The sequence below is a fragment of the Balaenoptera musculus genome, chromosome 6, assembly GCF_009873245.2.
Source record: "Balaenoptera musculus isolate JJ_BM4_2016_0621 chromosome 6, mBalMus1.pri.v3, whole genome shotgun sequence".
NCBI classification, from domain to species: Eukaryota; Metazoa; Chordata; class Mammalia; order Artiodactyla; family Balaenopteridae; genus Balaenoptera; species Balaenoptera musculus.
Genome location: NC_045790.1, coordinates 25,774,633 through 25,797,720, shown reverse-complemented (window position 1 = coordinate 25,797,720; position 23,088 = coordinate 25,774,633). Strand labels below are relative to the sequence as shown.

Sequence of the window (23,088 nt, the reverse complement as noted above, 5' to 3'; positions counted from 1 at the left end):
AAACAGAACTGGTTACTCTTGCATCCTTTATTGATGCTCACCATAAATTTAAACCTTCTCTTCCAAGCATTATGATAGTAAACTTACAAAGTAAAAGTTAACGGCAGAAAATCTACAAAGATAAACAAAATACATAAAGAAGAAAATTAAAAATCATCCATAAATCCACATACTTTCAAACTTCAGGTTTGAAATCATTTTTCCCCCTGCTTCTTTACATTTATTTTGGTCAAAACAAACCTGAAACCATACTGTATAGTTGTATATCCTTTTTGTTTCACACATTACATGGTGTTCTTCAAAAACATGTTCTTTATATGTCTGTATTACATTATATGGCTATACCACAACATATTTATTCTTTTAATTTTAAGGCATTTTAAAAGTTTCTATGTTTATTATTACAAGTAGCCCTTTACCCGAACCTCTGAATAACTCTATTTGATAAAAACAACTTTCTAGAAATGGAATTACTTTGTTAAAATATGTGAATATTTTTAACTCTTAAAATACTGCCTTCCAGAAGAGCTGTATTTATCCTGTCATCAACAGTGCACAGGGACCCAATTTATCACAAACTGAACTAGCTGTTGTCAGTTTAAAATTTTTTACCAATGTGTATGTAAAAATATTATCTCATTTAATTTGAGACTTACTGCTTATTAGTGATAAACTTATTTTCACACTGACATCTTTTGTAAACTGCCAGGTTACACCCTTCTTTGCCCTTCTGGGATATCAGTCATTTTCCTATGGTTTTACTTTGAGAGTGCTTTTATGTATTCCTCCTTCTATTACCAACAACATTTTGTCATTTGTATTTTCAGTTTGATGATGGTGGCTTTGACTTACCAAAGTTAAAATATTGATGTAAATGACTCAATTTTTTCCTTTATGAATTCTTTTTCTAAAAAAAGAAAATCTTTCCCCAAACTGGTAAGAAAAATGGTCACCAAGATTTCCTTCTAATAGTTTCTGCTTTTTATGTACTCTTCTTTGCAACATTTACTGAGTATTTTTAGCACATGAATGAATGTACTATGCTAACAGCTTTACATCTACTAGCTCATTTAATCCTCATAATCACCCTACTAGAGATCTTTTATCTTTCTCATTACTTCATAATGAAGGGGAGATTAAATTATATGACTAAGGTAACAGTTAATAAGATGTAGACAGAGATTTAAAGTTAAAGCAATCCAAAGCCATATTCATTCCACTGTGCGCATATCCATATTAAGATATCTTAATAGAGCTGTGCTTTGCGGTAGGGTTCTCTTATTATATTCCCACCCCAGAAACAACAGCCAATTATTAAAGTATATAACTCCTTACTTAAGTTCAATAAATTGAAGTTCAATAGTCATTGAAGGTTAAGTAAGTTCTTGTCCACGCCCTTGAATCAATCCAAATACTTTTTGTTCTATGGTTTTTTAGAATAATATTGTGGATGTCTCTAAGTGAAAGTGTAATAAGCATGCCACCTGGCTTTAGGGTGCAGACCTAACTGGTTTTATTTTGCAGAACCAGACTAAAACACATTTTATTAGCTCCACAAGACAAAAGAAAAAGATCCATGTTAACTTCCACAAGAATCTACTGTAAGGATAAACTTATGTTGTATTTTTAATCAATGCCCTCTCTCATTTATTTAGTTTTTCCTTTTATCATGTAGTTAAAAACTGCTCACAAACTGGTGCTTAAATGAACACACACCAGATTCTTGATAATATTCCTCCGCCCAATGAGTATTAAAAACTTCTTGTTTACTTTGTTTAAATTGCCCTGGTTTACTTATATTATTATTGTAAGCATTCTCAAAATGCTTTTTGAAAATAGGGAAAGAATAAATAGTATTTATTACAATTAATGCTGCTCAAAGCTATGAATTCAGCAAATTACTAGAGTATTATTTTAAGTGTGCTGTTCAGCACAAAGTAAAATTATGTAGGTTGATATTATCTAAGTTGAAAAGGGCAGATTAGATGCTATACCCATATACATTACTACAAATTGGGACTGGAACATAACATAATATTTTAACCCCTTATTTATAAGCTTTTCTGACAAATATCACATTAAATTTAAACAATGAATTAAGGCTAATTAAGTCAAGTAGTTGACAGCTCAGAAAGTTATGGCTAGAACAGCAGCCTTGCCAAAAGACTATACAACCAACTAAATCTTGATTGCTCCTCTTCTTCAATCTCAAAGTCTATCTCAAAAGAAGATATTAATACTTGTCCATTTTATTCTCTTGATACAGCAATTAAAAGTTCACATAATTATACCCTTTGTATACTGCTCTGTACATGCTAATAAAAATAAAGTACTGTTCTTACCAGTGCCTTATGGATTTGGGTTATATTTTATTTTAACTTTGATAATCCAGCTAAAATTTTGATTTACAGAATTTACTAACGGTAACCATTTCCCTATGTTCCGTTTAAACCTCCAGAGTTAAACTACTAAGGGTTCCTGGCTTTGGTTCACTGTGAACCACACAGAAATTGTTCTTACCTTTACACCTTGAATGAGACCATTCATGAGGAATGTGTGTTGAGGAAATGTTTCATGTAGAACCTACAAAAAGCAAACAAACATCAAGACAAATTCAAAAGCAAATTAAAGGGAAAGATTTCTGCCTCTGTTAATGGCAGGCTAGGTAAACAAAATAAACCCTGGAATGAAAAAATTTTAAGTAACAATGACTTATGAAAAGGTAACAAGATAGTGAGGCAGAAATCTAAATAAAGCAATAACCTAAAAAGCTTATGCCCAACATTCAGTTGCTTTTGCTACAAAAGCATCTGTAGCAAAAATAAATTGTTAAATTGGCTACCCCCTCAACCACCTACAATTTTAAGTATGTACTACAAGCAGCTATACAAACTCAGGTATGAACCTGCAGCCCAGCTTCATGTCACCTAGGAAGTCCAGGAAACCTCAAGCCTTAAATTTGGATTACAGTGATCCAGACTGGTAGCACCTCCAGATGTCTAGAAGAAAAAAATCTAAAATCATTTCTGAAAAGGTCATCACCTAGGCTTCAAATCAACCGTATGTGTATTTTTCAAATATAACGACAAGCCCATAATCAAAGGTAATCAGATACAAAAGTAAATAAGACATCATGAACAGCAACAAGCAAAAAAAACTACAAAACAGAAACAGACTCTCAAAGACCTCACATTTTGGGATTACTCAACAGACTTTAAAATTAGCATGTTTACTTTGTTGCAAGATATATAAAATAAGCTTGAAACTTTGTAGTAGATTAAAAGAACAAAAAGAAATTCTAGAAGAGAAAAAAATGCATTAACTTTAAATTAGAAACTCAATGGATATATTTAACAAGGTTAGACACAGCTTAAAGAGAGTAACTGAACCGAAAAGTAGGTCAAAAGAAGTCATCCAGAATGCAGCATAGAGAGACAAAAAGACAAGAATATAAGAGAGAAAGTATGAGACACAGAGGGTCCAATAAGAAAGTCTGACAGTTAAACTTGTCCAGTAATGAGAGAATGAGGCAGAGACAATATTTCAGGAGCCAATGGCTGAGAATGTACTAGAACCAATGACAGACATCAATGCAGAGATTAAAGCAGTCTAACAACTTTTAAGCAGTATAAAAAGAAATCCACATTCACAATTAAAATTACAGAGACCAAAGAAAAATTCCTATAAACAGCCAGAGAAATGCAGATTGCTTTCAAAAGAACAACAGTTAGATTGTTTCATAATTGTAACAACTGAACCCAGACACGGAGCATGCTATTCTATCATCAATATAATGAGAAAAACAAAACAAATGCCAACCTAAAATTCTATACCCAGTTAAAATGTCCTTTGAGGACAAAGGCAAATATAACATTTTTGACCTAGCAAAAAATAGGTTACTAACTTACAGTAATGAGTTTACTAACTTAAAGACCCCAAAATATAAAAAATATACTTCCAGGAGAAGGAAAATAATCCAGATGTAATTAAGGTTCAAGATGCAAAACAGAATAAAGAGCAAAGAAAATGGTAAATATAAATGAACAGGGATGCTACAAAACAAAAATAACGGGTCTTATAGGTTTTATTTTCAATTATACAGAATTAAAATATTTAATAACATTAGCATAAATGAGGTAAATGACTATAAAGTGTTAAATTTATTTACCTCATTTATGCTAATATTATTATCCTAGATGAGAGTAAAGATATTAATATTAGACATTGATAAGTTTGCATGTAATGCCATGGTAACCAAAAATGACAGGAATAGAGTAGAATACTTCTAATATAATAGGAGAAAAATTAGCCTAACTATTCAATGCAAAAGAAGGCAAAAAGGAATAAAATGACAACTGAGAACTGTGGTACACAGAACAAAATAATGAGGTAATTGAATTCACGTAGACGTAATACACCAGTTAAAAGGCAAAAAGTATACTACTCTAAAACCAAATTTTAGACAGAATCTGAACCACAGGATTTGGAACCACAGGATTTCTTATATATTGCTGGTAGAAATCTAAATTAGTATAATCACTTTGCAAAACAATTCAGCAAAATCTGGTTAAACTGAACTTTTGAATACCTATGATCCAGCAGTGTTTAACCACCAAAGAAAATCAAGCACGTGAACACCAGGACATGTACAAGAATGTTTATAGCAGCACTGTATAGACAATGGAACAACTGGAAACAAATGTTCACTACCAGGAGAACAGAAAAATAACTTGTGTTAAAAGTACATAATAGAAAAAAAAGCTTGAAGCCCCAGAAGACAACATGAACATTATACATGTTATATACCCTTTTTTAGAAGTTCAAAAATAGCCAGAATTAAATAACATAGATATATCTTTGTGTGTTTATATATATAATAATGTGAGCTAGAACTAGAAAATAATCAAGTAAATGAGAAATAAATAAATTCAGAATTGTGGTTGTCTTTGTTGGGGAGGCAGGGAAAGAGACAGGCAAAGAGGACACAGAAATAAATTGTTGTTGGGTTATGCATGGGTTCACAGGTGTTCCAAACATCCTTAAAAAATATGTTATAGAAATAAATTTTAAAAACAAACTAAGAAGGATAAAACATAAAATAAGAGGGGGGGCTTCCCTGGTGGCGCAGTGGTTGAGAATCTGCCTGCCAATGCAGGGGACACGGGTTCGAGCCCTGGTCTGGGAAGATCCCACATGCCACGGAGCAACTAGGCCCGTGAGCCACAATTACTGAGCCTGCGCGTCTGGAGCCTGTGCTCCGCAACAAGAGAGGCCGCGATGGTGAGAGGCCCGCGCACCGCGATGAAGAGTGGTCCCCGCTTGCCGCAACTAGAGAGAGCCCTCGCACAGAAACAAAGACTCAACAGAGTCATAAATAAATAAATAAATAAATAAAAGAACGTGAATTTCTAAAAAAAAAATAAGGGGGGATGAATGTTTCACTCCATGAGTGAAACAATGAAATCTATGTATCATGAACAAAGAGTTATGATTAATCTAATTCTATGCACGTGAAGTCCTATGAATTATAAAAAAGGGGGGCAGGATAGAGCAACTGTATTCTAACTTTAGACAGTTTATCTCCACACGTTCTTCAAAAAATGAAATTAAAATGTATCCATAGAAATTACTTCCAATCTATCCCCTAACACATAATTTTTAAGGTTTAGAAAAAATTTGTCATCTAAGCTAGTGGCATTTGAACTCTACTTCCTATACTGAAAAAACAGAAAAGTAAATGAAGGACACCCAATATCTCAAGCAGAAAATCATCAAAGTTTTCAGAAAAATCTTCCCTAAATAACAAATTTCACAGAATACAGAGATACAGAAATTTTCTTTAAAGAAAAAGGAATACAAATCAATATTAGAACTGTTTAATAATTTGTCATATGCACCACCGAAATATGGTACAATAACAAAACACCAGAGTCAGTATATTTTAAAAAATGTTCCTCTGATCCTGGGTGTGCCAGTTATTTATCCATTGTCTTTTAGCCCCACTTTTTCCCTATTATACTCTGTCAGACCAAGGCTGAGAGCTTACAGATATTTTTCAACCTCCCCTTGCCCATGGATTTCCTCACAGTTTTTGCCAGTGGGAAACAATAGGGTTGGGGTAGTGCTGGTGAACACTGCACCAATAACCTCAGAGCTGTCTTCATTCTGTCAAAGGGGCAGCAATGCTTCTCTGCTGCCCCCAGCTTCGTCCTCACCTTCCAGACCTCTGACCTCCCCTAAAACAATTCTACACTCAACATGACCCAAACATGCATTCACTTATGCAGGTGATGCAATCTAGGAATAAGAGATAACCTCTTTAATTTGGCAAAACCATATCCATGTATGAATGACAGAACTTGGATTTACTGAAATGCACATTAAAATAAAAGATCTAATGGAATTTCTGGCAGTATGAGAGACTGTTTCTGGGTAATAGAGCCATGATGCAGGAAGTTCCTCTAAAAATTTTCAATCTGCTTTTTAAAACTTTTCTACTTTTTCCTATTTAAAAAAAAGACAAAGAAATAGTAAAGTTTTATTAAACAAGTAAGTAAAACAAAACAAGTCAATAAATTTTTTTTTACAAAGCTAAGGACTAAACCTTCATAAAATAAAGCAGCTGAAAACAGCAACATTCCAAACCTATGATAAGTTAAAAAAAATTTAAAATGAAGTATATAAATAATTTTACTACAAAAGACAATAACTGTTACCATAATAAAGTAAACCTAATGATAAAAAGTATATTAAATATCTCAGATAAGATCAAAGCTTTCATTTTAAATATCTTTCTATACTAAAAACTTCAAGAAAGATATTACCTTTTTTCTTGAGAAGGAATACAGTAAACATAAAATACAATGGCATTTGCTTATCACTTAAAAAAAAATTTAGAAACTTCAGAGAACTGAATTGACTTCCAGTACAATGAAGCTAATAAACATCTGTGTGTGTATATATATATTACATTCAAACATACGCACACGTACAGCTGTTCTTCTCCACTTCTACCTAAAGTATCACTGATATGACAGAAAAAATATGAAACTAATTTATAGCATTCACTATTTACTTGGAAGAATAGTGAAACACTTCTGGATGATACAGAGCAGATGGGAAAACGTTGACAATGAACCCTAAATGAGTTGAAGAAATAGTCACGTTAAGGTGAAAAAGGTCTTCAAAAATTTTCAGAATCCAAGGGAAAAAAAAAAAAACAGAACTGGAGGAGGAGGAAGAACATCCATAACTGAATAGGTCAGTAAAAGGTTACAAAATAAGCCCCTGGTACCTTGCTCTCAAAGCTGCTGACCTCTATATTTGTCCCCAAGATAACAATCACAAGCATAGTTCTCTGAAGGGGGGCTTGTAAGTGGGATACTTGCAGAACTGAATGGGGGTGGGATTCAAAACTTATAGTTTCCCAGGTCACTTATGGCTGCCAAGAGTGCCATAAAGCCCTACAATCACTTGAGAAACTACTTCAGTACTATAGAGGAAATCCCAGAGCACCCAGACTTTCAGAGCTCCTACAAGCAGTGCTTGCATTCGGTACTACAGAACAGGGATTTCCACCTGGGCTGGAGAATGACACTCTAAGCTACCTGAGGTGTCTAGACCATGGGTGGCAAATTGGTAAACTGACATGCTTTCTGACTCATATTTTCCAAAGTGAGCTGGCTGTCATGTGTAGATTTCAGGAAATTTCACCAAACTCCATATGATTTTCTAGCATTTCATAGGAAGTCAGAAGATTTCAAAACATGGGGCCTGAACTGCCATGTCACTGACTGCCTAAGTAGATAGTGGCTGCTGCAGTAGAAAGAGCATGTATTCCACCGATAACACCAACCCATTCTTACCCCCACTTCTCACATTTACTACACTTGCATAGCCCCAGAAGACATTTGTTTTCACAATCCCTGACCTACCCCCTCATTTGTAAATATAAATATGTATAAAATTCAACAAAAGAAAAACCACTGGAAGGCACAAAAAAGAACATAGAAAGGAAAAGATAATCTACCTCACTGCCAAATAACCAAATCATGGTAGGAAACAGAACAAAGCTTTAAAATAAGTATAAGCGTCCTCCAAAAGAGTCAAGAGGATGCCACATGCATTAAAAACAATGTGTTACACAAGGACCAGCACCAAACAAAGCAAAGCAAAACAAAACAAGTAAGGAAAGTCTTCAAGAATTGATTAGAAGATAATATAGAAAGAGGAAGAAGAGCACCAGAATGGAAATATATCAGGGTAAATCTAACTGAATACTGACTGTATAAAATATAACAATGTATTATATTTTTTAAAAAATATATAATTTAGTTGCACAACATTAATGGAGGTAGAAGAGAAACACATCTCTCTCAACAGATGGCAGAACAGGTAGACAAAAACTTCAGTGAAGGCATCAGGGCTGTGCCTCTGAGGTGGGAGAGCCAACTTCAGGACACTGGTCCACAAGAGACCTCCCAGCTCCACATAATGCCAAACGACGAAAATCTCTCAGAGATCTCCATCTCAACATCAAGACCCAGCTTCATTCAACGACCAGCAAGCTACAGTGCTGGTCACCCTATGCCAAACAACTAGCAAGACAGGAACACAGCCCCATCCATTAGCAGAGAGGCTGCCTAAAATCATGATAAGGCCACAGACACCCCAAAACACACCACCAGACATGGACGTACCCACCAAAAAGACAAGATCCAACCTCATCCACCAGAACACAGGCACTAGTCCCCTCCACCAGGAAGCCTACACAACCCACTGAACGAACCTTAGCCACTGGGGACAGATACCAAAAACAACGGAAACTACGAACCTGCAGCCTGTGAAGAGGAGACCCCAAACACAGTAAGATAAGCAAAATGAGAAGACAAAAAAACACACAGCAGGTGAAGGAGCAGGGTCAAAACACACCAGACCTAACAAATGAAGAGGAAATAGGCAGGCTACCTGAAAAAGAATTCAGAATAATGATAGTAAAGATGATCCAAAATCTTGGAAATAGAATAGACAAAATGCAAGAAACATTTAACAAGGACGTAGAAGAACTAAAGAGGAACCAAGCAATGATGAAAAACACAATAAATGAAATTAAAAATACTCTAGACGGGATCAATAGCAGAATAACTGAGGCAGAAGAACGGATAAGTGACCTGGAAGATAAAATAGTGGAAATAACTACTGCAGAGCAGAATAAAGAAAAAAGAATGAAAAGAACTGAGGACAGTCTCAGAGACCTCTGGGACAACATTAAATGCACCAACATTTGAATTATAGGGGTCTCAGAAGAAGAAGAGAAAAAGAAAGGGACTGAGAAAATATTTGAAGAGATTATAGTTGAAAACTTCCCTAATATGGGAAAGGAAATAGTTAATCAAGTCCTGGAAGCACAGAGTCCCATACAGGATAAATCCAAGGAGAAACACGCCAAGACACATATTAATCAAACTGTCAAAAATTAAATATAAAGAAAACATATTAAAAGCAGCAAGGGAAAAACAACAAATAACACACAATGGAATCCCCATAAGGTTAACAGCTGATCTTTCAGCAGAAACTCTGCAAGCCAGAAGGGAGTGGCAGGATATACTTAAAGTGACGAAGGAGAAAAACCTACAACCAAAGTTACTCTACCCAGCAAGGATCTCATTCAGATATGATGGAGAAATTAAAACCTTTACAGACAAGCAAAAGCTGAGAGAGTTCAGCACCACCAAACCAGCTTTACAACAAATGCTAAAGGAACTTCTCTAGGCAAGAAACACAAGAGAAGGAAAACACCTACAATAACAAACCCAAAACATTTAAGAAAATGGGAATAGGAACATACATATCGATAATTACCTTAAATGTAAATGGATTAAATGCTCCCACCAAAAGACACAGACTGGCTGAATGGATACAAAAACAAGACCCATATATATGCTGTCTACAAGAGACCCACTTCAGACCTAGAGACACATACAGACTGAAAGTGAGGGGATGGAAAAAGATATTCCATGCAAATGGAAATCAAAAGAAAGCTGGAGTAGCAATTCTCATATCAGACAAAATAGACTTTAAAATAAAGACTATTACAAGAGACAAAGAAGGACACTACATAATGATCAAGGGATCGATCCAAGAGGAAGGTATAACAATTGTAAATATTTATGCACCCAACATAGGAGCACCTCAATACATAAGGCAAATACTAACAGCCATAAAAGGGGAAATCGACAGCAACACAATCATAGTAGGGGACTTTAACACCCCACTTTCACCAATGGACAGATCATCCAAAAGGAAAATAAATAAGGAAACACAAGCTTTAAATGATACATTAAACAAGATGGACTTAATTGATATTTATAGGACATTCCACCCAAAAACAACAGAATACACATTTTTCTCAAGTGCCCATGGAACATTCTCCAGGATAGATCATATCTTGGGTCACGAATCAAGCCTTGGTAAATTTAAGAAAATTGAAATCGTATCAAGTATCTTTTCCGACCACAACGCTATGAGACTAGATATCAATTACAGGAAAAGATCTGTAAAAAATACAAACACATGGAGGCTACACAATACAATACTTAATAACGAAGTGATCACTGAAGAAATCAAAGGGGAAATCAAAAAATACCTAGAAACAAATGACAATGGAGACACGACAACCCAAAACCTATGGGATGCAGCAAAAGCAGTTCTAAGAGGGAAGTTTATAGAAATACAATCCTACATCAAGAAACAGGAAACATCTCGAATAAACAACCTAACCTTGCACCTAAAGCAATTAGAGAAAGAAGAGCAAAAAAAACCCCAAAGCTAGCAGAAGGAAAGAAATCATAAAGATCAGATCAGAAATAAATGAAAAAGAAATGAAGGAAACAATAGCAAAAAACAAGGAAACTAAAAGCTGGTTCTTTGAGAAGATAAACAAAATTGATAAACCATTAGCCAGACTCATCAAGAGAAAAAGGGAGAAGACTCAAATCAATAGAATTAGAAATGAAAAAGGAGAAGTAACCACTGACACTGCAGAAATACAAACGATCATGAGAGATTACTACAAGCAACTCTATGCCAATAAAATGGACAACCTGGAAGAAATGGACAGATTCTTAGAAATGCACAACTTGCCGAGACTGAACCAGGAAGAAATAGAAAATATGAACAGACCAATCACAAGCACTGAAATGGAAACTGTGATTAAAAATCTTCCAACAAACAAGAGCCCAGGACCAGATGGCTTCACAGGCGAATTCTATCAAACATTTAGAGAAGAGCTAACACCTATCCTTCTCAAACTCTTCCAAAATATTGCAGAGGGAGGAACACTCCCAAACTCATTCTACGAGGCCACCATCACCCTGATACCAAAACCAGACAAAGATGTCACAAAGAAAGAAAACTACAGGCCAATATCACTGATGAACATAGATGCAAAAATCCTCAACAAAATACTAGCAAACAGAATCCAACAGCATATTAAAAGGATCATACACCATGATCAAGTGGGGTTTATTCCAGGAATGCAAGGATTCCTCAATATACGCAAATCAATCAACGTGATACATCATATTAACAAATTGAAGGAGAAAAACCATATGATCATCTCAATAGATGCAGAGAAAGCTTTCGACAAAATTCAACACCCATTTATGATAAAAGCCCTGCAGAAAGTAGGCATAGAGGGAACTTTCCTTAACATAATAAAGGCCATATATGACAAACCCACAGCCAACATTGTCCTCAATGGTGAAAAAGTGAAACCATTTCCACTAAGATCAGGAACAAGACAAGGTTGCCCACTCTCACCACTATTATTCAACATAGCTTTGGAAGTTTTAGCCATAGCAATCAGAGAAAAAAAAGAAATAAAAGGAATCCAAATCGGAAAAGAAGAAGTAAAGCTGTCACTGTTTGCAGATGACATGATACTATACATAGAGAATCCTAAAGATGCTACCAGAAAACTACTAGAGCTAATCAATGAATTTGGTAAAGTAGCAGGATACAAAATTAATGCACAGAAATCTCTTGCATTCCTATATACTAATGATGAAAAATCTGAAAGTGAAATTAAGAAAACACTCCTGTTTACCACTGCAACAAAAACAATAAAATATCTAGGAATAAACCTACCTAAGTAGACAAAAGACCTGTATGCAGAAAATTACAGGACACTGATGAAAGAAATTAAAGATGATACAAACAGATGGAGAGATATACCATGTTCTTGGATTGGAAGAATCAACATTGTGAAAATGACTCTACTACCCAAAGCAATCTACAGATTCAATGCAATCCTTATCAAACTACCACTGGCATTTTTCACAGAACTAGAACAAAAAATTTCACAATTTGTATGGAGACACAAAAGACCCCGAATAGCCAAAGCAATCTTGAGAACGAAAAATGGAGCTGGAGGAATCAGGCTCCCTGTCTTCAGACTATATTACAAATCTACGGTAATCAAGACAGTTTGGTACTGGCACAAAAACAGAAATATAGATCAATGGAACAGGATAGAAAGCCCAGAGATAAACCCACGCACATATGGTCACCTTATCTTTGATAAAGGAGGCAAGCATATACAGTGGAGAAAAGACAGCCTCTTCAATAAGTGGTGCTGGGAAAATTGGACAGGTGCATGTAAAAGTATGAAATTAGAACACTCCCTGACACCATACACAAAAATAAACTCAAAATGGATTAAAGACCTAAGTGTAAGGCCAGACACTATCAAACTCTTAGAGGAAAACATAGGCAGAACACTCTATGACATACATCACAGCAAGATCCTTTATGACCCAGCCCCTAGAGAAATGGAAATAAAAACACAAATAAACAAATGGGACCTAATGAAACTTAAAAGCTTTTGCACAGCAAAGGAAACCATAAACAAGACCAAAAGACAACCCTCAGAATGGGAGAAAGTATTTGCAAATGAAGCAACTGACAAAGGATTCATCTCCAAGATTTACAAGCAGCTCATGCAGCTCAATCACAAAAAAACAAACAACCCAATCCAAAAATGGGCAGAAGACCTAAATAGACATTTCTCCAAAGAAGATATACAGATGGCCAACAGACACATGAAAGAATGCTCAACATCATTAATCATTAGAGAAATGCAAATCAAAACTACAATGAGGTATCATCTCACACCGGTCAGAATGGCCATCATCAAAAAATCTAGAAACAATAAATGCTGGAGAGGGTGTGGAGAAAAGGGAACCCTCTTGCACTGTTGGTGGGAATGTAAATTGATACAGCCTCTATGGAGAACAGTATGGAGTTTCCTTAAAAAACTACAAATAGAACTACCATATGACCCAGCAATCCCACTACTGGGCATATACCCTGAGAAAACCATAATTCAAATAGAGTCATGTACCAAAATGTTCATTGCAGCTCTATTTACAATAGCCAGGACATGGAAGCAACCTAAGTGTCCATCATTGGATGAATGGATAAAGAAGATGTGGCACATATATACAATGGAATATTACTCAGCCATAAAAGGAAATGAAATGGAGGTATTTGTAATGAGGTGGATGGAGTTAGAGTCTGTCATACAGAGTGAAGTAAGTCAGAAAGAGAAAAACAAATACCGTATGCTAACACATATATATGGAATCTAAGGAAAATAAAAAAGGTCATGAAGAACCTAGTGGCAAGACGGGAATAAAGACACAGACCTACTAGAGAATGGACTTGAGGATATGGGGAGGGGGAGGGGTGAGATGTGACAGGGTGAGAGAGTGTCATGGACATATATACACTACCAAATGTAAAATAGATAGCTAGTGGGAAGCAGCCGCAAAGCACAGGGAGATCAGCTCAGTGCTTTGTGACCACCTAAAAGGGTGGGATAGGGAGGGTGGGAGGGAGGGAGATGCAAGAGGGAAGAGATATGGGAACATATGTATACGTATAACTGATTCACTTTGTTATAAAGCAGAAACTAACACACCATTGTAAAGCAATTATACTCCAATAAAGATGTTTAAAAAAAAAAAACTTCAGTGATTATATAAAAGGCATCAAACATAATTAACTCAAAATAGTTAACATATATAAAACACTGTTCCAAGCACAAAATATTTGCTCTCTTCAGATCACATGGAACATTTATCAGAATTAACCATATACTAGAATATAAAGCAAACTTCAACAAATTTCAAAGAACCGAAACAATTCATCACAGTATGTTCTCTAATAACGCAAGCTAGAAGAATCCCAAATGTTTAGAAATTAGACAATACACTTCCAATAATCCGTGATTCAAAGTTATAAGAAGTATTAGAAAAAAGAATGAACTAAATGATAATAAAGATACAATAAATTAAACCTCATGAATTATATGTATATCAATATTAATGCTTGAAAGGAATTTAGTTTTAAATACATATAACTGAAAACCAAACAAGGGCTGAAATCAATGTTCTAAGCTTCTTTACAAAGAAGCTAGGAAAAGAACAGCAAATCCAATCCAAAGAAATAAGGAAATGATGTAATGTTTTAAAAAAGAGAAATCAATGAAATAAAATCCAAACATTCAATAATGGAAATCAACAAAGCCAAAAATAACTTCTTTGAAAGCTTAGTAAAAGTGATAAACTATTAACAAGATTAACCAAGGGAAAAAAACACAAATTACTAATAACAAGAATGAAGATTACGTACAGCAAAGGAAACCATCAACAAAATGAAAAGGCAACCTAGTAACTGGGAGAAAATATGTGCAAATCATGTAACTATAATAGGTTAATATCCAAAATATATAAATAACTCATACAACTCAATAGCAAAAAACAGAACAGTTTGATTAAAAAATGGGCAGAAGATCTGAACAGACATTTTTCCAAAGAAGACATACTGATGGCCAACAGGTACATGAAAGATGCTTAATATCACTAGCAGAAGATCTGAACAGACATTTTTCCAAAGAAGACATACTGATGGCCAACAGGTACATGAAAGATGCTTAATATCACTAATCACCAGGGAAATGCAAATCAAAACCACAATGAGATATATCATCTAACACCTGTTAGAATGGCTATTATCAAAAAGACAAGAAATAACAAGTGTTGGCGAGGATGTGGGAAAAGGGGAACCCTTGTGCACTGTTGGTGAGAATGTAAATTGGTGCAGCAACTACTGGAGGACAGTATGGAGGTTCATCAAAAAATTAAAAATAGGACTACCATATGATCCAGCAATTCCACTTCTGGGTATTTATCTGAAGAAAACAAAAACACTAATTTGAAAAGATTTATGCACCTCTGTGTTCATCACGTCATTATTTACAGTAGGCAAGATATGGAAGCAACTGAAATGTTCATCAATGGATGAAGAAGATGTGCTGTGTATGTATGTGTGTATATATACATATATATATATGAACATTAATTACTCGGCTATAAAAAAAGAATGGAATCTTGCCATTGGTGACAACATGGAAGGAACTTGAGGGCATTATGCTAAGTGAAATAAGTCAGACAGAGAAAGACAAATACTGTATACTTTCACTTATATGTAGAATCTAAAAAAACAAAAACAAAAAACCAAGCTCATAGATTTGTGGCTGCCAGAGGCAAGGGGGTAGGGAGTAGGCAAATTAATGAAGGGGGTCAAAAGGTACAAACTTCCAATTATAAAATAAATAAGTCATGGACCTAGAGACCGTCATACAGAGTAAAGTAAGTCGGAAAGAGAAAGACAAATATCGTATGATATTGCTTATATGTGGAATCTAGAAAAATGGCACAGATGGACTTACTTGAAAAGCAGAAACAGATGTAGAGAACAAATGTATGGATACCAAGGGGGGAGGGGGGATGAATTGGGAGGTTGGAATTGACATATATACATTACTATGTATAAAATGGATAACTAATGAGAACCTACTGTATAGCACAGGGAACTCTACTCCGTGCTCTGTGGTGACCTAAATGGGAAGGAAATCCAAAAAAGAGGGGATATATGTATACATTGAGCTGATTCACTTTGTTGTGCAGCAGAAACTAATGCAACATTGTAAAGCAACTATACTCTGATAAAAATAATAAAAAAGGACAAAAAACCCCCAAACAAATAAGTCATAGAGATGTAGTGTACAGCATACCGATTTTAGTTAATAATACTGTATTGCATATTTGAAAAGTGCTAAGCAGGTATATCTTAAAATTAAGTTCTCATCACACACAAAATTTGTAACTATGTATGGTGATGGAAGTTGACTAGATTTACTGTGGTGATCATTTTGCAATATATACAAACATCAAATCATTATGTTGTAAACCTGAAACTAACGTTATACGTCAATTAGACCTCAATTTAAAAAAAAGGAAAGAAGATATTATGAACTTTTTGCCAATAAACTAGACTCTTACACATTTAGTGAAAAAATTCTTTGAAAAACACAACTTACCAAAACAGACACTAGAAAAAATACATAATCTGAATAGTCACACCTCATTAAAAAAATTAAATGTTATTAAAAATCTTTGCTAAAATAAACAAAAGAACAAAAAGCTTCAGCCTCTACCAAATTCTTCCAAACATTTAAAGAAGAAATATCAGCAATCTCACTCAAACTTTCCCAGAGAATGAGAGGAGACCCTTTCCAAATTAATTTTTATAAGACCAACAAAACCTTAATACTAAAACATGATGAGGACATTACAAGAAAAGAAAATTACACTCCAATCTCTATTGTGTCCATAGTTGCAAAGACACGAACAAAATACTAGTAAATCATATCCAGTGATATTTTTTTAAATTATATATTTCTCATAACTGAGTGGAATTTACTACAAGAATACAAGGGTGGCTTAATATTCAAAAATCAATATAACTGACCACATTACCAGAATAAAGGGGAAAATCTAATTATCTGGTTATATGCAGAAACTTCATCTGATAAAAGTTAACACCCATTCATTTTAACAATAAGCAAAACAGGAACAGAAGGGAACTTCCTTTCTCTGATAACGAGTGTCTATAAAAACAATCTACAGCAAACATCATACTTAGTGGTGAATTTTAGAATTTCATGTCATTTATGAGATAAGGAAACCTGCTATGACTGCTTCTATTCAACCTTACACTGGATGTCATAATCAATACAACAAAGAAAGAAAAAGAAATAAAAAGGATTGGAATGAGTTAAAAACTGTCATTATTCACAAAAGATATGAATATGTAGAAAACCTATAGATAAACTATAAGGATTAATAAGTGAATCTAGCAAAATTACTAAACACAAGGTCAGGACACAAAAACAAATTGTTTTATGTACCAGCAACAAACAATTAGAAAATTAACCTTTAAAACTACATTATTTACTATAGCATCAAAACCCAAATACCTAGGAATAAATCTCGTGAAAAATTCATGCACTGAGAAATGTAAAACATTATTCAGAGAAAGTTTTAAAGACTGGATAAAAGGAGAATATACCATGTAGATCAGAAGACTCAATAGTGTAAAGATGTCAGTTCTCCCTCAATTAATCTGTAGTAATGCAATAACAATCAAAATTCCCAGCAAGTTATTTTGTGAATACTGAAGAGCTGACTACAAAATGTATATGGATATAGAAAAGGCCTACAATAGCCAAGGCAATCTTGAGGAAGAAGAACCAAGCTATGAAAGTTATATAAGATATCAAGATATTGCTATGGAAATCAACACAGCATAGTATCGACACAGGATACATACACAAATAGAATACAAAACCTAGAAACAAATCCATATGAATATGACTGCCTGCTTTATGACAAAGTTGACACATACAGTGGGGAAAGAAAGATTTTTTAAATAAATAATGCTGGTTCAACTATATATTAATATGAACCAAAATGAATCTTGACCACTATAAAATACAGTGATATTTTTCTAGATGTATGGTAGATCTGTGTGTGTAAAATAAACCAATAAAGCTCTGGGGAAGAAGAAAGTTTCTTTATCATGATTTTAAGAAAGCAACCAAACATAAGAAAAACATCAGTTAACTGAACTATGTAAAGATTATGAACTACTGTTCATAAAAAGACACTATTAAGAGAGTGAAAAGGCAATCCAAGGAGGGAAAAAAAATATTATCAGATATTCACAGGGCAAATAAATATACATAAAGGGGGTTAACTTCATTGATAATTAGGAAGATGCAAATTAAGGCCACACTGTACCCATCAGAATGACTAAAATGAAATACCAACTGTGGGTGAAGATGTAGAGCCTGGCTTGTTGGAGGGTAAATTGATTCAACCACTCTGGAAAACTTTTGGCAGTATATACCTAAATTGAACAAAACCCTGCAATTTTACTCCTAGGTATTACAAGAAACAAGAAAAAATGTATACACCTTAACTGATAAGACATATACAAGAAATATCACAAAAGCAGTATTTGTAATAGGCAAACACAGTAAACCCAAATGTCCATCAACAATAGAATGGATTTCAGAGATTTGCTAAAAGGATTCACAGGACTCAGAAACTGTTATACTCACAGTTACAATTATAGCAAAAGGATATAGCTCAGAACTGCAAACTCACTATTCTTGCCTGAAGTTCAGTAGCTTAATAAATAAATGCTTCTCAGTTTGTTGTGTGCCTTTGAATTCCAGAGCACTGAAATGGTTGTTTTTGACTGTTTTGTCCAGCTTTATTAGGACAGAATTTGTTGACCTCCTGTCATATCAAAAGTCAAAAGTCTGACAGTAATTTTTGGGGGAAAAAAAAAAAATGAACTTTGCCTCCAAGACCTGTGAAACATTATGAAGTATAATGAGAGTCCCAAAAGAGAAGGAAAGGGGAGCAAAAATATTAAAAAAATAGTGGCCAAAAACTTCTCAAATTTGATAAAAATTATTAATCTACAGACCCTGGAAGCCAAACAAACCCCAAGTAAAACTAACACAAAAAGGGAATACCCTGGCAGTCCAGTGGTTAGGACCCTGAGCATTCATTGCCGAGGGCGCAAGTTCAATCCCTGGTCAGGGAACTAAGATCCCACAAGCTGCGGGGCATGGCCAAAAAAAATGTAACACAAAAAGATCCACACCTAGACACATTATAGCATAGTCAAACTGTTGAAAGACAAAGAGAAAATCTCTAAAGCAGCAAGAAAAAGGAAATGAATTACCACTTACAGCAGGGACTGACAGACTTATTCCATAAAGGAACATACAGTACATAGTAAATATTTCAGGTAAGACTGTCTGTGTTGCAACTACTCAACTCTGCCATTGTAGAACAAAAGCTGTCACATTCAATGGGCATTGTCATGGTCCAACAAAATTTTACATTTGAATTTCATATAATTTTCATGTGTCACCAAATACCTTCTTTTGATATTTTCCAACCTTTTAAAAATATAAAAAACATTCTTAGTACACAGACCACATAAAAACAGGCAGTAGGCCAGATTAGGCCTGTGGGCCATAGTTTGCAGACCCCCTGACATCAACAGAACAGTAATACTTATTAACAGCTGACTTCCTATCAGATACAATGGATGCCAGACAATATAATGATATATTAAAATGCTGAAAAATCTATGAAAAAACCAAAATGCACACTAAATATTTTATATACCAAATTTTAAGCCGAAGAGACCCACCAACAGTTTCCTTGTATTTCCATGTCAACTCTTCTTATAACTGTATTAATTAGATAAGTTGGAAATCAGCATTGTTTTTTTTTAAGCATTCACAAGTTTATAGATATGAAAGCATGCTACAGAATACAACATACAACACACAAAAATAGGACAGAAATAAATGCCAAACAAAGGTCATTGCGTCTAATTAGCTAATACTCATGATATCATAACGGTCAGCTTGGCAAAAGAAGGCAAAGATTTAACATACTGTCATCATATATTATAGATACCTTTAGTGAATGCTACTTAGTTTAATAATTATATGACACACAAGAGGGTAGGTTCTGGGTACTTTGGTCAAAACACCATTAGGAACCTGTCAAAACCATAAAAATGAGCCTGGAAAATCTTATGAATCCAGAAAGCAAACAGTGTCCATGTGACTATAGTTAGAACTTACTTCCTTTTCATGTGCAGAGCAAATCATGCCTCAAAGTGCCTGTGTATTATGCCCCAAATGCCTGACAAACAGCCCTATCCATTCCATACACCTCAACTCCCAAGAGGAAACACTGATTAAAGCAAAGGAAGCAGAAGCGCTGGACTGTGGAGCAAATAAGGGGCTGATGAGATAGAATACATGTTTGTTAAATGAAAACATATTTTGAGAGTAAGTAAGAAGGGATAGGAAAACTGAATGCGGCAGGGAAGTGTTTAAAGAGAATTCTTTGGATTATTAGACCACCATACAGAGAGAAGATGGTGTACCAGGGAATACTGAGTCCTTGAATCTCTATCAGGATTCCAGGAAGGTGAGCTTACAAAAGAAAATCTGCAAATTGCAAAACTAAAATTCTTCACTCACAAGAGCTAATATTAAGGTATATCTTTATTGAAATAAGTGTTCTATTTAAATATACCTAAAGACTTTTAATTAAACTTAATCAGATTACTTCATTTATATTAAAATGAGATCAGGCCCTCTAAAAGGACGCACATTTTGACTAGAGGGTAGAATGTCAGGCAGGGATGTAAGACAAGAGAAAGGTCATTTTTATGTACGAAGAACTAATAGTACTACTAGAAGGTTAAGGTCACTGTGTAAGGCCAACTTTGCAGTTTTGCTTCAGTGTATTAGGGGTGGAGACCTTTCTGATGGTGTTTAATTAGCAAACTAAAGCTGTACTCTACGACATGGCCACATGAGACAGGCAACAAATCTCAGAGAAAATGACTAAGAAGAAGTAAATTGTTCTACACTACTTCAAACAGAGGGTCCTAATGAATGCTAGGATGCAGAGATAGTCAGACTGGACAATATATGAATATGTATGTACTGTTTTGTATCTCCAAATCCTCATCTCAAGACTGTATTTTCTTGCCTTGGAAACAGGACAGATGCTGCCCACTAGCTACAGCAAGGGGGGAAAAAAAAGAGATCTTTCTTTTCAAAAGGAATGAACCAGTCCCCCCATGTCAAAAAAGAAACAGAGTTATTAACAAACTGTGGTGTAAAATCTGGGGGAGATAGGAAAGTAAAGGACATTTAGCTTAATTTAGCAACACCAAGGGCTTAGAGAATGAGAATAAGCACATCTACTAACTCAACAACACTTCTTCTATGACACTGTAGAGTGACGCTAGTAACTCTGTACTCCTCACATAAATTTCTTTTTAACCAAATCTTTGCAAGAAGCAAAATTGCTCAGGAACTGCGAAGAGGCAGTAAAGCAGCATTTAAGCTGGCTTCTAAGACTGCACTGCAGGGTCTAACAGGGACACAGTAACCTTAAGAAAATTATCTGCTTTGGGCAGTAAGAAGGAAGAAGGTGCATTAATTAGTCCATTAACTTATTAATCAAATTTAAAAGGGATCTGATAATCTGGTCTAGGGTCAAAAAGGCCCAAGGATTTTAACCGTCTGGAAGGAGGTTTTAGAATTTCTCACATGGTATCAAAAACACTAAAGCAGGGGCTTCCCTGGTGGCGCAGTGGTTGAGAATCTGCCTGCCGGTACAGGGGGACACGGGTTCGAGCCCTGGTCTGGGAAGATCCCACATGCCGCGGAGCAGCTGGGCCCGTGAGCCACAATTACTGAGCCTGCGCGTCTGGAGCCTGTGCTCCGCAACAAGAGAGGCCGCGATAGTGAGAGGCCCGCGCACCGCGATGAAGAGTGGCCCCCGCTTGCCACAACTGGAGAAAGCCCTCGCACAGAAACTAAGACCCAACACAGCCATAGATAAATAAATAAATAAATTTAAAACAAAAACAAAAACAAAAAACACTAAAGCATTCTTCATTTCAATTTGAATTCTTCCCAAATGAAGAATGATTACAGGATTACTTCTACATTGAGCAATTACAGGCAACGGGCTGCATCAGAAAAATACTATTTTGAAACTCTTAACTTTGTAAGCTAAAGAAACTGTGGGGAAAAAAATCAGAGAACTAGGGCCAAAAATTAAAAATTAATTAAAAATTATTATTATAACAGTTTATTAAAATGAGCAGCCTGATGTGTCTATATTTACACTAAAAATATGTCTTGGAGAAGCAATAACTTGACAACACATTATGTGTGTGCCCGCAACACAAACATTTGTTCAAAGAAAATACACGTTGAGCATAAACTGTGTCCCAGGCAGCCCTAGGCACTAGAGACTGTGATTCACACAGCATGCAGGATTTCATGAAACTTAAAGTGGAGACCACTTATCTCCCATTAACTAATAACCAGTTACCTCCTGCAGTAATGCATTATGAAGAAAAAGGAAATGCAATGAAAAAGAATAAAATAGAGGATTAAAAACACAGGCAGTTTTTTAACTTGTTCCATCCAAAATGTAATTTTAAATGTGTCAAAAGAATTAAAAACTTTAAAAAGGGTACAGCAAAGTCATATGTAAGGCTAATAGTCATCCTCTAAAGTTCTCTATTTTCTAATTTGCCTAATTTGGGAACAAAGTTTATCTGAACCCAAAGGGATTCTCTGGTAAGGCAAAATGGTGATTGGGAAGGGTTAGCCAACGATTTTTAAAAAACAATTTAAGACAACTGAACTGTATGGCCAATTAAAAAATACCTTTATTAAAACTTAAGTGTTAAGTAGTTACTAGGCACCTAAAATCTGCACCCCAATCTTTTCTTCAGCATCTCCCTTCCCTCTAACCACACTATATATCAAACATCCAAGTTCTTACTAAGAAATTCAATGGTTTCTACAAAGAAATGGCTGTAGGTCAGCTATCAAAAACAGAAATCAGGACATTCATACATTCATCACTGTCATTGTTACACAGTACTTACCAATCTCCTATTACTATGTTCTTAAGTCAAAGGTCATTACACCCACACAAAGTAAGTTACAAACTTCAACAAAGCTTTGCAATAATTTCTTAAAGACTTCTTAAAGATTTTCCTAAATATACAGACTGTAGTTCATTCACAGCACTCCCAAGATTCTGG

General features: G+C 35.0%; 1 protein-coding gene across 6 annotated transcripts in view; it reads right to left on the bottom strand.

Moving 5' to 3' along the window:
- MFSD14B (major facilitator superfamily domain containing 14B) overlaps positions 1-23,088 on the bottom strand; it is an 84,950-nt gene that overhangs the window by 29,665 nt on the left and 32,197 nt on the right. For 4 of the 6 annotated variants that reach the window (XR_005020269.1, XM_036855020.1, XM_036855025.1 and 1 more), the window contains exon 3: positions 2,521-2,583. The exons of 1 other annotated variant lie outside the window; for it this stretch is intronic. Coding sequence is in view for 4 of the 5 variants with exons in the window: in XM_036855020.1 (XP_036710915.1) it covers positions 2,521-2,583 (63 nt within the window). In the remaining variant the exon portion in view is untranslated. Of the gene's footprint in view, positions 1-2,520; positions 2,584-2,905; positions 3,000-23,088 lie in introns of all 6 variants that reach the window. One more of the 6 variants, XM_036855024.1, reaches the window with a different exon arrangement.